Raw genomic sequence first — 17,480 nt, 5'->3', positions numbered from 1 at the left:
TGCTCAGAGGGGGCCCAGAAATCTGTGTGGATGTTTATCCTATGTCTGTGGCCTGGGCCTGGGCCTGGGCTGTGCACATGCAGGCCAAGACTATGAGGGGTAGCAGTAAGTAGTTGTTGTGGGGAAGAGAGCTGACACAGAAAAAACCGAGTTTATCCAGTGCTAAGAGATACTGGAGTTGCATTGCAGATGTGGGGAGACCTCGCTGAACAACTTGGATATGCTTTCGAAATCACAGAAAGGTTGTACCCTAGGAATAAGAACCATGGGCTCAAGTAAGGGCCACGCCCTGAAAACAAAAAACGCCAACTCCTTAAAGGAAGACAGCAAAAATCATGGTCTTTACAGTGTGTCACACCCAATACCCAGTGTACAATAAACATTTACCAAACATGTGAAGAGGCAGGAAAATGTGACTCACAGAAGTAGACCTCAATGTGACCCAGACGTTGGTTTTTTGTAGACAAGGATTTTAAAATAGCTATTATAAATACGTTCAAGGACTTTAAAAAAAAAAAAAAAGATGGTTTGAATGAAGGAACATATGGGGATGTCAGCAAAAAAACAGTAACTATAAAAATGATCTAAATGGAAACTCTAGAAATAGAAAGGAAAATATCTGAAATAAAAATTCCAATATGAAGAATGGAAAGAAAAATGATTTTTAAAAGTTGGACAGAGTCTTAGGGATGTCTGGGACAATATACAGGGTAGGGCAATAGTAGGTTTACAGTAGTTCAGTTAGAAAAGAATAAATAAATAAATAATAATAATATAAGAATAAACTGTGTTTTGTGTACTCACAACTATAAATCTACTTTTGCCCCACCATGTAATTTATTATTCAGATAATTGGAATCCCTGGGGAGAAGAAAATAAATGGGGCAATACAAATATATATAGTTGAAGACATAGGTCTAAAATTTTTCCAGATTCAGAGAAAAACATCAATTTACATATCTAAGAACATTAGTAAATCCCAAATAGGATAAATGAAAAATGAAATGCACTTAGATATATCACAATTTAACTGCCAAAATTTAAAGATAAGGAGAGTATCATGAAAGTGGCTAGAGGCAGGAGGAGAAGAAACATATATAACAAGGAACAACATTTAAAAGCTACACTATATCCATAATAAGCATAAGAAAGTTGGTGTGGTTTTGTCTTTTCATATGCAGACAGAAACTATCACCACAGATCAAGGAGCAAATTTCATAATGACAAAAGGACAATTAACCATCTATAATAACAAAAGCATAATATAATGAAAGTGTAATATGCTAATTAGACTAGACAGCTGAACAACCTTTCGACATCCTTCCTGACTACCTTCTGGATGAAGCCAGGGCTGTGAGAGCCAAAGGCAAGCCACTGCAGCTATGAGTCCCTTCATGAATTTCATTCATCAGGCCTCTTGTGAAGATGTAAATATCCTAAATGTAAATCCATCTAATAGAATTGCAAAATATGACAGAACTAAAGGGAGAAATAATAAAATACACAAGTTGGAGATTTTAACAGCCCTTCTGAGTAATTGATAGATTAAGATATATATATATGGAATACTTTTACAATATCCTTTCTTCCCAAATTGATCTATAGTTTTATCAGAGTCCCAATCAAGATTCCAACAGGCTCCTTTGACAAAATCTGCAAGTTGATTTTGTATGGTAATATATAGGATCTGGAATAGTCAAACACACACACACACATACACACACACACACACACACACGTGTGTGTGTGTGTGTGTGTGTGTGTGTGTGTCCAGCCTGCTGTCTGGTACCTATGACACACAATGACCACTAGGGGGCAGATGCTCAACATACAGGCAGGGAAACATGGAACAGACTGATGAATATCAGAGGGAAGGGAGAAGAGGAAGGGCTGGAAGAGATTAACCAAAGATCTTATATGCATACTAGAGGCCCAGTGCATGAATTTGTGCACTGGTGGGGTTTCTGGACCTGGTCTGTGGTGAGTGGGCTGAAACAAGCTCTCTAACATCCCACAAGGAGTCCTGAATTGCAATAGGGAGCAGGCCAGGCCAAGGGACTCCATCGGTCCCTGTAGTTTTTAGACAAAAACAATTGAGAGACTTGCTTTGATTCATGACTTTGTATAAAGCTATAGTAATCAAGAAAGTGCAGTATTGGCATAAAGACAAAGAAATAAATCAGTGGAACAGAATTTGAGTTTAGAAAGAGATCCTCATAATTGATTTTTGACAAAGGTGTCAGGGCAATTCAATGGTGAAAAGAAAGACTTTCCAGGAAATCATTGTGGAATAATTGTATATCTGTAAGGGGGAAAAACTTGACCACAATCTCACATCATACACAAATATTAATTTGAAATTACTTATAGACTAAAATGTAAAAGTGAAAATTTTCAAACTTATAGAAGAAAACAGGAAAATATCTTTGTACAATTGAGGTAGGAAAGATTTATCAGAGTACACAAAAAAAGCCCAAACCATAAAAGAAAAAAGAAAAACTGGTAAAATTGAATTTCACAAAAATTAAAAAGTTTTGTCCATTAAAAAAACGCCAGTAAGAAAATGAAAAAGTAATATGCATATTGGGAGAGTATATTTGCTATTTGTTATCTATAATAATAAAAGCATAATATGATAATTAGACTGGACAGCTAGATGACTTCCAGATGTCATTCCAGATGTCCTTCTGGATGAAGTCGCAGCAGTGAGGGCTGAGGCAGAGGTGGTTAGGGGTGATCAGGCAGGCAGGTGAGTGGTTAGGGGTGGCAGGCAAGTGGTTAGTGGCAAACAGGCAGTCAGGCAGAGTGGTTAAGGGAGATCAGGCAGGCATGGGAGCAGTTAGGGCGATGAGACAGGCAAGCAGAGTGGTTAGGAGTGATCAGGCAGGCAGGCAAGCAGTTTGGAGCTAGTGGTCTTGGATTGTGAGAGGGATGTCCTGATGGGCCTAAACTGGCAGTCAGACATCCCCTGAGCGATCCTGGATTGTGAGAGTGTGCAGGCTGGGCTGAGGGACCCTTCTTCCCCTATGTACAAATTTTGTGCACTGGGTCTCTAGTAATCCTATATAATAAAGCGGTAATATGCAAATTGAGCATCTCACAAGATGGCCGCTCCCATGTAGTCAAAGATGGCCACCCCCATGTGGTCAAATATGGCCACCACAAGATGGCTGGCAGAGGAGGATAGTTGTGGGCAATCAGGCCAGCAGAGGAGGGCAGTTAGGGGTGACCAGGCCAGTAGGGTAGGTCAGTTGGGTGCAATCAGGTTGGCAGGAGAAGGCAGTTAGAGGCGACTGGACCTGCAAGGGTGGGCATTTGGTGGCAATCAGGCTAGCAGGGGAGTGGTTAGGGGGTGATCAAGCTGGCAGGCAGGTGAGCGGTTGGGAGCCAGCAGTTCTGGATTGTGAGAGGAATGTCCGACTGCCAACTTAGGCCTGAACTCTGTGGCAGTCGGATATCCCATGAGGTGTCCCAGATTGGAGAGGGTGCAGGCTGGGCCAGGGGAAACCCCCCCCCCTTCCGCCCAGTGTACAAATTTCATGTACCAGGCCTCTAGTCCTATACAATAAAGAGGGAATATGCTAATTGACTCTCATGCCATTGAAAAGATGGTGGTGCCCACAGCCAATAAGGGAATATGCTAAATGACTGTCACACCTTCAAAGATGGAGGTGGTGCCCACAGCCACAAGATGGCAGCATCCTGACCTCTCAGCACCCCAGCTGCCCAGGACCAGCCTGAGGCACATGCAAGCCTTGGATGGTGGCTACCTAGCTGCCCAGGGCTGCCCGAGGTTTAGGTAACCAGGGCCAGCTGAGGCTTGTGCTGCAGGCAGTAGCAGCAGCAGAGGTGTGATGGGGTGTTGCCTTCCCCTGATTGCTGGATTGCCTCTCGCCCCTGAGGGCTCCCAGTCTGTGAGAAGGGGCAGGCCTGGCTGAGGGACCTCTTCCTTCAGTGCATGAATTTTCATTCACTCAGCCTCTAGAAAATAATAAAATATCAAACAAGCCTATAAAAAAAATACTTGAGAAGATACTTCACAAAAAGGATATGTAGGAATATCCAATAAGTTTATGAAAAATATTCAACATCCTTAATCATTAGGGAAATGACAAAGTCATAATGTGTAGGACTTCACATCCACTAGAATGGATAAAATTAAAGTCTGATAACATCAATCCAAATTAGGATATGGGGTATCTGGAAGCCTCACATGTTGCTGGTAAAATACTTTGGGGGAAGTGTTTGGTAGTTTCTTAGGAAGTTAAATATACACTTACCCCATAACCCTGTAGTTCCATGACTACATTTAACCCAAGAAAAATGACAACATATGTTTATAAAAAGAAAACATGTACCACAATGTTCATAGTAGCTTCATTTATAATAGCCCCCAACTGGGAACAACACAAATACTTATGGTGGAAAAAAAAATTGTGCCATATAGATTTAATGTAATACTACTTAGCAGTATAAATGAATGATCTGAAACATGAAATACTATGTATGGATGCATTTCAAAAACCTAATGTTGAGTGAAATAAACCAGACACAAAACAGCACATACATTATTTCATTTATATGAAGTTAATAAACTATCAAAATTAATCTATGGCAATAGAAATTAAAACAGTAGTTGCTTATGTGAGTAAGAGTGACTGGGTGAGGATTGGGGTGATTGAAGTGCTCTATATTTTTATTTATATGTTGGTTATATAGATGTCTCTATCTCTATCTCTATCTCTATCTCTATCTCTATCTCTATCTCTATCTCTATCTCTATCTCTATCATCTCTATCATCTCTATCTATCTCTATTACCTGTCTATATCTACCTCAAAACTCATCTAACTATACCTTAAGATCAACACATATCACTGAATGTAAATTTTACTCTAATAGGAAAATGAGTAAGAGAATGGACTCCATTTTATTTTTTGGCGCTGCACATAGTCGGAAGCTGGCAGGTTAGGAGCATGGAGAGGTGGGAGGAGAGTGATGGATGGGTGTAGGGTAAAGGAATAGAAGAGCACAGCAGAGCATTGGAGTTGGGGGGCGGGGACAGATTACCTAGCCAGCATGAGTATGAAACTTGGGGGAAAGGGAAGAACGTTTAAGAAGGATGTTTAGGAAATATGTTTGTTTTAAACAGTGTGAAGGCTCATGTCTTCCCTTCAAGAAAACCTGAAGCACTCCATTATGCTTGGCTTTCAAAGTCGAACCCTGATGCTTTTGAAAGTGTCGCCATACTAAAGCTAGGTATAAAAGAACTCACGGTTCCTAAGGATTTCAGGTAGCATGCCCAGGAGTGTTTAACTCTCAATACTCTTACAGCATGGAGGGATGGGAAGGAGGGGAGGATGTGGGGGAAGAAGTACTGAGGAGTGTAGTGTAAATTTATAAACTTATGATTTCCTGAGTGAGAAGGGCCTTTGAAGTAAGTTCTTCAAGTATTCTGATATCATCAAACAATAAGGACGGGTTCTGAGATCCTAGTCTCTTTAAAGGGAAATCTTACCAGTGTTTTATAAATGACCCTCCCCACTCCCTCCTTGATTTCTTTACTGGTTGCTTACACAGCATGCACCACACTATGGATTTATGTTCCCTTACAACTTGTTCAGGGCAGTTCAGAATTGCCTCTCTATTTCTTTGTTCCCAAGGGGACATTTCCTTGTTGTGAAGCAGCCTAGAGCTGTGAGACCTTAGCAGAACATTCTGGGCACAGTTGGGACTGACTTTGTTTACTGCTTAGCCCCTAAAGACCCCCATTAGTTAGGGATGCAGCTTTGGTGCCTGAATCCCTTTGTCACCATCTCCCCCTGCTGGCCTGGGTTTGCATCTTAGCACTCCACCCTTTCCCCCATTTGGTCTGATTTTTTAAAATCTTCTTGGAATATAAAGATAGCGACTTCAAACAAAACGAAATGCTTACTTATGAGTAAGTTCTAGAAAAACTTACTTATTATTATTTCCAGTTCTCATTATCCTGCTCACCTTCCTCTCTTTACTCATCACAACTCTAGTCCTTCTGTGGTCACACGGTGACACTCTAGCCCTCAGCATCACACTCCAGCATATCACTGTACAGCAAAGAGGCACGCTTCAGACAATGAGTTTTGTCTTAAATGCAAAGTACCTTAAATATTTTCATAAAATATTTCTTACTATGGCCGAAACCGGTTTGGCTCAGCAGAAGAGCGTCGGCCTGCGGATTGAAGGGTTCGGTTCTGATCAAGGGCATGTACATTGGTTGGGGGCACATCCCCGGAGTGGGGGATGTGCAGGAGGCGGCTGGTCGATGCTTTTCTCTCATCGACGTTTCTAGCTCTCTATCTCTCTCCCTTCCTCTCTGTAAGAAAAATCAATAAAATATATTTTAAAAATATTTAAAAAATATTTCTTACTATGAACAGGTTTGTGCTTACTAGTTTTTCATTTTGGAGGGCATATTTTAATGTTAAAATATTGCATGCCATCCAATTGGGGGAAGAATTAAGAGCAAAAGGGGAAGGGTGGGTAGATAAAAATTGAATTATTCTGAACAGTTCTGGGAATGATACTATATTTTAAAATCAATCCAGAATGGAAAATGGGAGTTGCTTCCAGGCATGACAGTCTAGCATTTACAGTTCAATTTCTGTTTCCAGTTCTCCCAGAAAACAGATATCATGAAATCTTTCATGAAACTCCAAGTCTCCTCTTAAAATGATGTTTTTGGAGGCATGGAAAAAGCCCACAAACACCGAGGGCTTGTGGAGGGGACGGGGAAGTCTGTTTTCTATTCTCCGTGGGCTGACTGAGAAGAAGGCAGGAGTGGGGAGTGGAGTCTTGACTAAGAATTTGATCACGTTTAGAGGGAAAACTGTCTTTCTAAAGGTTCTGTTAGTTTTATGCTCCCAGATGCAGAGGCCTGTAATGAATGGCTTCTATTAAGTAGAATACCTTTATGAGTTTTTGAATATGCAAATCTAGACTCAGGTTTTAATTTTAAATTTTGAATAGGAATGGAAAATTAAACTTCTTCTAGTAAATTAATATGACTTTAGTGGTTGAGGCTGGCAGTCATCTGGAAGAAAGGGTCCTACTTGGGAACTTGCTAGAATGAGAATGTCTGAGTGACACTCTCATGGGGATAGCCATATAGAGATTGGCATCGAATAGCATTTAGGTTCTAAAAGTCATTCAAGCACTTTGGAAGTTACTCCATATCTTAAGCACATTATTTGAAACATGTTTCATTGCTGAGCCTTGAGTGATGTGTGGGACTGTGGTGGTTGAGAACTTGTGACCTCAGTGTGACAACAAGGACTGGAATTGTGATGGTAAAGACAGGAAAGTGGACAGAAAAATGAGAACTGGGAATAATAATAACGAAGTTTTATTGAGTATTTATTACATGCCAGGCATTGGGCACTTTCTCTACATTATTTTACTGAATTTCCACCCTGGGAAGTGGCTATTATTCCCATTTAACACAATGAGTAAATGGTGCACCCAGACTTAAATTCCTATTTAATGCCTCTCTTTTTATAGAGCATAGAGAATATTTACCATATGTAATTCTTTGTTTGAATGAAATTAAAAGTGAACCAACAAATAGCCACTGGTCATAGTATAATGTCTTGTGAGGACATAGATTTTGGATTATTCAACTTTAAAACAAGGAGAATCTGCCATTTGTGACAACATGAATGAACCTGGAGGACATTATGGTAAGTGAGCTATGCCAGACACAGAGAGAAAAATATTACATAATCTCATTTATATGTGGAATTTAAAAAGTCAGACACATGGAAGCAGAGAATAGAATGGTGGTGATTAAGGACAAGGAGGTTGTGTGCAGGGTGCTGGTCAAAGGGTACAAAGTTTCACTTATATAGGATGAATACATTTTAGAAATCTAATGTACAGCACAATGACATCCTATATAATAAAAGCCTAATATGCTAAGTGTCTGGTTGGCCTGTAGGAGTGCACTGACCATCAGGGGGCAGCCCTGCACTGAGCATCTGCCCCCTGTTGGTCAGGGTGTGTGTGATAGGGACTGTTCATTCTGCTATTCAGTGGATTTGCATATTAGCCTTTTATTATATAGGATAACTCCATATCTGTAGGATGTTATGTGTTAAGTAAATATATTTTGTACTCTACTTAATTAAAAGACTAACAAAACTGCTAACAAAATGACACAAAATCCAGAAAGATGGAAATAAAATTCAGAAAAATGGGACAACTGAAAGTGACATGATAGAGTAAGAGGGAGCCGAGAAGAATTTAGTCGATGGAATTGGAGTCTGCAAGATCACGCACATGCATTCAAGCTGGTCCAGTTCCCCAGAGGGACAAGATTCCTGTAATATCCGCATGAAGACATTCCTGCTGCTCAGGAGAAGGTTGACTTTCCTGGAACTAAAGCCTGGGGGAATTGTTTTCCAGTAGGTCTTCCTAAAAGGGAACACTGAAATGTAATAGGATTTCCCCTAAAGAGTGAGCTCACATAAATATACAGTTCTGTAAAAGTGTTTGAACTGGGGGCTGGAGACAAAACAGTGCAGCCCACACTTCCATTAGATCTACATGCACTGTTTCCTCTTTTCCCTCAGGAAAGAAAGCTGCTAAATGGAGTTTCAGTTTCCAAACCTTAACATTTGCCAACTATGATATGATGACTTTGCAGGTGTGAAAACATCAATAAACTCTGTTTTTGTAAGTCAGAGTCCATATTGGAACTCACAGCCTTAAGTTATATTGTGGATGTAACCTTGGTTGGATACTCACTGTCTTCTCGTTAGAATTTTTCAACTCCCTTTTCCCCATTGACTTTACAGTGCAACTGTTGTGTTTATATCTGAGAGCACACCATTCCACTGGAAAGACCTCTGGGCATAAATTTAAGGTAGCCCTTTGTTTTATAAAACATGTACTAGAGAAGTACAGCTACAAAATAAAAGTCACATGGTTCTAATTTATGGTATTCATCCACAAAGTAGACTGTGACACTTAAAATGAATTATTTAAAAAATTCAACAACCAGCTCCCCTTTCTTGAATCTGTGGGCTTTCAAAGTGTTCTTTGTGGGTGGAATGGAGAGAAGGTATCTCTTAAGAACACATGATATAGAAGAGATAGGTAGGTAGGTAGGTAGGTAGGTATAGATAGATAGATAGATAGATTATTAGGCTCAATAGAAAACACTATTTCCAATAACATATTTAAAAAGTAAAGTTTGCGCTTGGTTTGGCCTGTGGACTGAAAGGTCCCAGGTTCAATTTCGCTCAAGGGCATGTACCTTGGTTGCGGGTGCATCCCCATTAGGGTGTGTGCAGGAGGCAGCTGATTGATGTTTCTCTCTCATTGATGTTTCTAGCTCTCTATTCCTCTCCCTTCCTCTCTGTAAAAAATCGATAAAATATATATTTAAAAAAAGTAAAGTTTGCGATGAGTGCATCCCAAGAGAGAACACCTGTTAGGAGTTTAGGGGTATATTATGCAGATTTTATTTTCTCTGCAAATAATAACATTTATGTAACTCTACACAATAGTATTCTCTCTTGAGTTAGGAAACTGGTTGAAAGGAAATAAACCTTACCTTTCAGTGGTCCCAAGGGTACCATAAGGCCCATCAGTTTCATCTCCTGTCTTTCATGTTGAAGAGCTACAGGTGTACAGGTGCTGGCAAGAATAATGATATATGATTTTCTTCTGCTGTTACCTACACAAGTGGAGCCAAAAACATGTAAAAGCCACCTTTTAAAAAGGTTTATTTTTCAATTACAGTTTACATTCAGTATTATTCTGTATTGATTTCAGATGTATAGCATAGTGGTTAGACAGTCATGTACTTTATAGGATGGCTCCACTACTGCTTCAAATAATCACCTGATTCCACACATGGTTATTACAATATTATGACTATTTTCCTATGCTGTAATTTATATACCTGTTAATGTAAATAATACTAGTAAACAATTAAAAAGAGGCCCTGAAACTCATGCAGTTAGAATTTGTGAAACAAAGTCATAATTGTTTTTTCAGTTGTATCTGGAAATAAAAGATAATGTGGCTGTATTTTAGGCTACTGTGTATGTGTGTGTGTGTGTGTGTGTGTGTGTGTGTGTGTACATACATGTGTGTGAATTATTACTTACCATATTAAGGTAGTTGACTTTTCAATGTTAGTGTCGAGTCAACTAGTTTACTTAAAATTGCTCCCAGAATTTTTGTCTATTCTCTTGACATAAGATTATTATGAGTTACCAACAGCCTAATTCAGATCACTGAAATTAGTTAATAAATCAGTGAAAGATGATTTTTAAGTTCCAGTCAGTGGATCAAAGACTGACAATCTAGTTTATATACCATAAATATTAGTTAATTATTCTTTAAGATCAGTATCTTACCTGTGAAGGAGGATTTGACCTAACACAGCATTATGGGTGAAAAGCTCTGGATGAACACTTCATGGGCTGTGGGAGTGGTTGACTCTGTTCCTCCAACTTTAACTTCTTTGTTACGTACATTGGAGGGTTTTGGATTCTAGTTCTGTTTGAGTGTGTGTTTGTGTGTGTTTATATATAAGGTAAAAGGATCTTCACAAAAGAGTTATTGCATCATGGCTACATAATTCTATCTTATGGATGAATTATAATTCATTTAACAACTTTTATTGTTGGACATTTAGGTTCTTGAATAAATAATTCTACATTATGTATATGTATTTCATACACATATCTGTCTACAGATACTCAAGAAATATAATAATTAGGTAAAAGAGATGGAATATTTTTAGGTTTGGGAGAATTTAGGTTTACCATATGTATATGGTAAAAGCAAAGTTACTTTCCAGATAGGCTTTTAAAAATGTTATACTTATATGCATAGCCAATGGACATGAACAGTAGGGTGGTGAAGACCTGGGGGGAAGGAGGGGAAGAGACAGGGTAGATAACGGCTGGATGGAGAGAGGGAAAATGGGAGACATCTGTAATACTGTGAACAATTAAAAAAAATAGTACATATTTATTTTATCATTGCCATCAGTTAAAATATTATTTTTATGGTTTCCAATTTGCTATTACTTTAATAGTTCTCAAATCACTATTAATTTAATGGTTTCCAATTATTTTAAAGGTTAAATATATTCTGTGAATTGTTTGTTCATGTCATTTGGTCATTTACCCATTTTTTTGTATTAGGACATCAATACTTTTACTTTTAAAGGACTACTTTTATATTAAGGGCATTAACTTTTTAATATATTTGTTGCAGATAACATATCTAATTTAAAACTTTAAGTATTTAGTGGAGTTTTACATTATGATATACTCATTGTATTGATATTTTTTGTCCATCTGTTTTAGTTTTGTAATTCCTTTCCAATGTAAGAATCAACCAAATATTGCTATATATTTTCTTTTTGTGTTAAATGATTTCATTAGTTATATTTAACATATCTGTGGAGATCTTAATTTGATGTGAGGTTAATATCAAACTTGATTTTTCCCCCCATGTTCTTTGCCATCTTTCCCTAGCAACTTATGTGGATAAACCCACATTTCTCAGTGGTTTATGATGTTTCCTTTGTAAATATTTTTAAAAATTAGGTTTACCAGCATCTGTTTCAGGTCTTGTTTTTGTGTTCTACTGATCTGCCTGCCAATTCTATTTTTAGATCAGACTCTTTTAATTGTTTACTTTGTAAGACTACACAGGACAAGTTACCCCTTACTCCCACCCAGTGGTCCCCTTTCACAAAATTTCCTTTGGTTGCTTTTTGTGGAGAGGGGGGAGAAATAGGATTAGTTGTTTCTTAAGCCCATTCTTTAATTAAGGCTATACAAACATATTATCAGAACAGGGACTTTTTGAGAATATATAATTAGCTTATTCATTTAACAGCTCTATCAGTTTCTCTGAAAATACATTTTAAAAGGTAAAAATGAAACAGTTCTGTTTTCAACCACTGAATAGTTTCATATGCCTTCAAATAATTTTTTTTTCTTTTGCTGCTTTTAGAATTTTGTATTTTATCTTATGATAGTATAGCTTGGTTAATAGGATTATGTTTCAGGAATAAAAGTTATTTTTCGAATTTATGAAATATATTGTTATGAAATATATTGTTCTTTTGTTATTATTGTTTAGTTTTCATTTCTGAGTCATTAACTTGACTCTACAATCCAACAAGACTTGGAAGAGGATAGGAAAACATGAAACACACACAAATGCAGCAAGAGCACAAAGCTTATAGGATATTGCAAGCAGGCAAGGATGAGGGGTGCTCTCCTGAGCTACAAAAGGAATGCTCTGATGGTGAAGACAAGATGCAAGTTGATTTGTTCGAGTTGTCCACAGTGGGCAATGCCCACCACAGGCAACGTGTGTGGACTGAAAAGAGAAGTGGCCCAAAGACTGGGCTCCAGGGGGCTATTGTGTCCAGAGGCCCGGAAGAGAGCTCAGCCAGTAAAGGAAATTTAGGTACTGGAAAAGAAAGTTAGAGTGTTACGTCTGATGAGTAAGTTTTTCAATAAGAGGGAGATAATTAACTGTGTTAGGAGCTGCTGAATTGTATAAAAAATAAGAACTCAGCCTTGATGACTAGTCTTGGTAAGAAATAGGTCGTTAGTGAAGTTGCCAAAATTGTTTCAGAGAGTGGCATACTTGCATATGGGGACCATTCGTCGTGGTCCCAATGCTGAATCCAACTTTTCACTGGGATATTTTAATTCTATTATAACTGTAAGAGCAGTGCTTGGCCAAGTGTTTCAAATGTAAAAGTTATTTTGTGATTTCTTTTTCTTTTTTTCTTTCTTTTGTTTGAAGTTCTATGTGTGGGTGTGTTGTGCCAATAACTGTTTCTTCAAAAAACTGTTTATGCTCATGGATATAGCATATAATTTTGGAAATTAAATAAGAAAAAAAATTAAATTGAAGTTACTTAATTTGAAATTTAATCTAATGTGCAGCCACTTTTCTCTAGGCCTTTTTTTTTTTTTTTCCTTAGGGGGTGGCGGGGGAACTCTGAGGCTTTTCTATAAACATCACTGAATTAAATGATGTGATTGATACTATATCACCCTATGACTTTGGGTTGGCTTTTGAGGTTGGGTACTAATGTAATTGCTGGGCAAGTGACCTCCAACAGAGCTGCCCAGTTGTTGCAGAGAAGACCTTCCTAAATAGGGATAGGGATATTCTGGTGAGGGAAATGCAAATATAATTATTCTGCTGGTGGAACATGCAAACATGTTTTCAGGAGCCAGTGTTCTCAATCTGTCTCCTGTCTCCATGACACCTTCATATGGAGGAATCCTTACCCAGATGTAAAAGGAATATCTTTTATTCAATACTTAAGAAAATTATATATTTTTAAATATAGGAAGCTAATGATGGAATCAGAGAGATATTTTGCATTTTTATAACATCTCCATTAAATTTGTTGAAGATCGGGATAAGGGAGAACACTTTTGAGTCAGAATAATTTTAAAATTAAATCATCAATGTAGACTGAGATTGAAATAAGGAACATGGGATGGCACTGAGAGTGCTGGAATATGGCTCTTTGAGTAGATTCAGGGGTAAAACCTCTTTTAGCACCATAAAATTATGATAATAGGTTAGTGTTTTGTGAAAATAAGAATGTATTCCTCCCTGTTTTTAACCAAAACAGGGAGGAATACATTCTTATTTTATGATCCAGAAACTCAGAATCTGAATTACTAACATAAATTGACATCAGTACTCTTGTCCCACTTTTGACTCCTTATATTTTGTTTTGCCAAAAGTCCAGATGAGAAAAAAAGTGGAAATAAGGAAACTCGTTTTATGTGAGCTAAATTACTTGTTAATATGTGCTATTAAAGGCTGAGAATGAGTTTTAGAATTTGAAAGTTCATTGTACTTATTATCTTCCAATCAAGCCAAAGTTATTGAGAATAGCATATGGTTTTAAAAGATATATTTGGTGTCTTTGGGAACTGGAGGCTACTAAATCATTAACAGCTGCCAGAATGGAACAGACCAAATGTACTTGGAATTTAGTCCTTTGTAGTGGGGAAGTTTGTGGGTTTCCTAGTTCAGCCCATCTGATGAGAAGAATAACTCACAAACATGTTAGCTAGTTGCGCAGGATGAAATTTTGCCAGAGAATATGGTAGATGAGAGTGAAGATAAATTTAAAAGACTGTCATTAGTTGAAAAAAAAGAAAAAAGATAATTAAAGAAAAAAGTAAAATTGCCAATTGTTAAGAGTTTCATCAGGTGCAGTGGTTCTCAATCTAGGAATTACTTATATTTGGGCCAGATAATTGTTTGCTGTGGGTCTGTCCTGTGTATTGTAAGATGTTTAGCGACATGTCTAGCTTCAACCACTGGATGCCAGCAACATCCTCTCTCCAGATGTGACAATCAAAAATGTCTCCAGACATTGCCAAATGTCCTCATGAGGCAGATTTGCCCCCGATTGAGAACCACTTGGCTAGCCTGCACAATAACACCCAAATCAAGTAGTTAGTGTATAGATGTTTTCAAAAATCTTGAGATTGGGTAAGATCAGTTAGATGTAGTGAGAGGAATAAGGAGGCAAAAAGACCAAGGACTGAGCCCCAAGGAATTCAAACTTTCAGAGATCCCATGAAAGTATAGGAAGGAGCAGAAGATTCTGTAAAGGAGCCATCACAAAGGGAGGAGGAGAGTGGGGAGAGTTGTCACAGAAGGTAAGAGGAGACAATATAAAACTAGAGCCTACACTCCGTGAATAGCTATGGGGGTTACTCGGTTGTGCAAATTACCATAGTAATTCATGACCAACTGAAAAGTGATGCTTGGATTTCTATTTCCTCACCAGCCAACTCCTGTCTCGTAGGTAAAAGCATCTGATGCGGATTCAGGACTCTATGGCTTGGTCGAATATTCTCTTTTTGACGGATTCCAAAGCTACGAAGCACCCCGAGCCTTCCAGATTGACCCACATGATGGGCAGATCTGTGTTTCTCAAGATATTGACAGGGAAAGGGACCCAGCCACCTATGATCTCTTGGTGAAAGCAAGAGATGGGGTAAGTCTTTGTGTGTGAAATTTTAAACAGACTCAAAAAGTGAACCACTATGAATACATTACAGCGTATCAAGGATTATCAATGGCCAATACTGTTTCATAAATCACTACTTCTTTCCCTTTGCCAGAGAATTTCGAATCAAACACTAGACATTATATTATTACATCCATAAATAGTTTAATAATATCTCTAACAGGTAAGGATTAAAAAAATAACTATAACAAATTAACATTAATTAATTAATATCTAATATGTATTCCATTAAAAATTTTTGGAGTATCCAAAAATGTCTTTTAATAGTTTGCTTACTTGAATAAGATTCAAATAAGTTCACAAATTAATTTCATCATAATCTCCCTTAAATTTCAATCTATGATAGTTATCTTCCCACCCCCTTACCTTTTCTCTTAGGATATTTATTTTTTGGAAGAAATCAGGTCATTTGCCCTTTAAATTTTCTACATTCTGAACATGGCTGATTTCATCCCTGGGATTCATTTACAATGTTCTTTTATCATATTTCCTATAACTGTCTTTTAGAGCCAGAGGTGATGCTGTGAGCTTTTTATTGCATCAGCAGACACATCATTATTTTATTACGGATAATGACATGGTGATTTTTGAATTCTATTATTCTTTTGCATTTATTTTCTGGAATCTTCAACTAAAAATAAAGTACTCTCATTAACTAGTTGATTACCTTGCAATATAATTCATATCATAAAGGCAAGTTATACTTGATTATTTCTCTTTATTTTATCATCTTTTAGAATATTGAGTTGGTGCATTTGCCATCTCCAAAGAATACTAATGACGTTTTCTAGTTTTACTATGAAGTCTTGGATTTTAATATATTTGATCTATTTCATACATTGCCAACCTTATCCTTTCTGATGTCCATATTGATCCATCAATGAAGGAACCTTCAAATTGGCTCATATGTCTTTTTCTGCAAACTTTTAAATTGACATTTTTTAAAAAATGCAGAAGAGTGTGCAAATCATAAGTACATTTTACAAAATGACAACATACATAGAAGTAGACAAAGAAATATTACTAGTGCCCTATTGGAGATTAAGCCTGCAACCTGGGCATGTGCCCTTGATCAGAATTAAACCTGGAATCCTCAGTCAGCAGGCCGAGGCTCTAGCTACTGAACCAAATCAGCTAGGGCCATTTGTTATTTAATCTCTTTTTAATTATAGCAATGCAAGTACCCATGTAGTGGTATAGCACATTGGGGACTTTGCATTACCTTGAAGAATGATAAATAGAATACATTTTCAAATTTTACTGGCTATTTGTTTAGCTTGTTTTGTGAAGTGTCTATTCAATTCTTTACTCATTTTTTATTGTACTGTTGGCTTCTTATTGTTTATTTATTAATTCTTTATATTTTTGGCATTCAAGTTCTTTCTTGGATATATTTTTTGCATATATCCTCTCATTCTGTGGCTTGTCTTTCACTCCCTTATTGGTGTCTTGAGGAACAGAAGCTTTTAATTCTAATAAAGCTCAGCTTATCTACCCTGTTTCCCCCAAAATAAGACAGTGTCTTATATTAATTTTTGCTCCCAAAGATGTGCTAGGTCTTATTTTCAGGGGATGTCTTATTTTTCCATGAAGAATATGGTACACATTTATTGTTAAATGAAAATAAAGGAAATTTATTACCTGTATACGGTACAGTAGTATGGTAGTTGTCAACACAAACCAGACAAACTGTGAATCCTACAGTATCAAGAATTTATGTACTCATTTATTCATCATCATAACAATGGAACATCGTCATAACAATCCAATTCCTGAATTTTTTGGTGAATTTCTTGTGACTCCATTTCTTTCAGAATCAGTGGACCAAATCTCTCATGTTTAGCAATAGCATTCTGAGACAGAGCCTAGCGGGGGCCTTATTTTCGGGGGGATGCCTTATATTTCACTCAGAAGGAAACCTGTAAGTAGGTCTTATTTTCGGAGGATGTCTTATTTTCGGGGAAACACGGTATATGTTTCCCTTTACAACTGTCCTTTAAAGAAATATTTGCTTATCCTAATACAGAAGAGTATTCTCTTATGTTTTCTTGCAGAAACTTTATTGTTTTACCTTTTACATTAATTTTTTTTTTCCAATATAGTGGGTGGGAAGTTTATTTTTTCTAGTATGGGTATTCAGTTGAACTAGCTCCTTTGCTAAATGATCATTCTTTCCTCACTGCACTGTAGTATCACTTTTGTCATGAGTCATGTGGTGTATGTGTGTGTCTATTTTTTGCTTGTCTAACTTTGTACTAGCGCTATACTCTTAATTACTTTTTTATGTAATAGGTCATGATTCATGTATCCTTTTAGCCTTGTTCTTTATTTTCAAGATTACTTGGGCTATTCCTGACCAATTACACTTCCACGTACATTTTAGAAACAGC

General features: G+C 37.3%; 1 protein-coding gene across 1 annotated transcript in view; it reads left to right on the top strand.

Annotated features, from left to right (window-relative positions):
* Nucleotides 1-7,689: 7,689 nt before the first annotated feature.
* The window catches only part of DCHS2 (dachsous cadherin-related 2), an 88,163-nt gene continuing 78,372 nt past the window's right edge, over nt 7,690-17,480 (top strand). Inside the window, exons 1-3 of the mRNA XM_036424341.2 lie at nt 7,690-7,714; nt 8,606-8,679; nt 14,866-15,057. Of these exons, the coding sequence (XP_036280234.1) occupies nt 7,690-7,714; nt 8,606-8,679; nt 14,866-15,057 (291 nt within the window). The remainder of the gene's footprint in view (nt 7,715-8,605; nt 8,680-14,865; nt 15,058-17,480) is intronic.

The sequence above is a fragment of the Pipistrellus kuhlii genome, unplaced genomic scaffold, assembly GCF_014108245.1.
Source record: "Pipistrellus kuhlii isolate mPipKuh1 unplaced genomic scaffold, mPipKuh1.p scaffold_m20_p_8, whole genome shotgun sequence".
NCBI classification, from domain to species: domain Eukaryota; kingdom Metazoa; phylum Chordata; class Mammalia; order Chiroptera; family Vespertilionidae; genus Pipistrellus; species Pipistrellus kuhlii.
The sequence above is the reverse complement of the archived record's forward strand: the minus strand, read 5'-3'. Positions and strand labels throughout refer to the sequence as shown.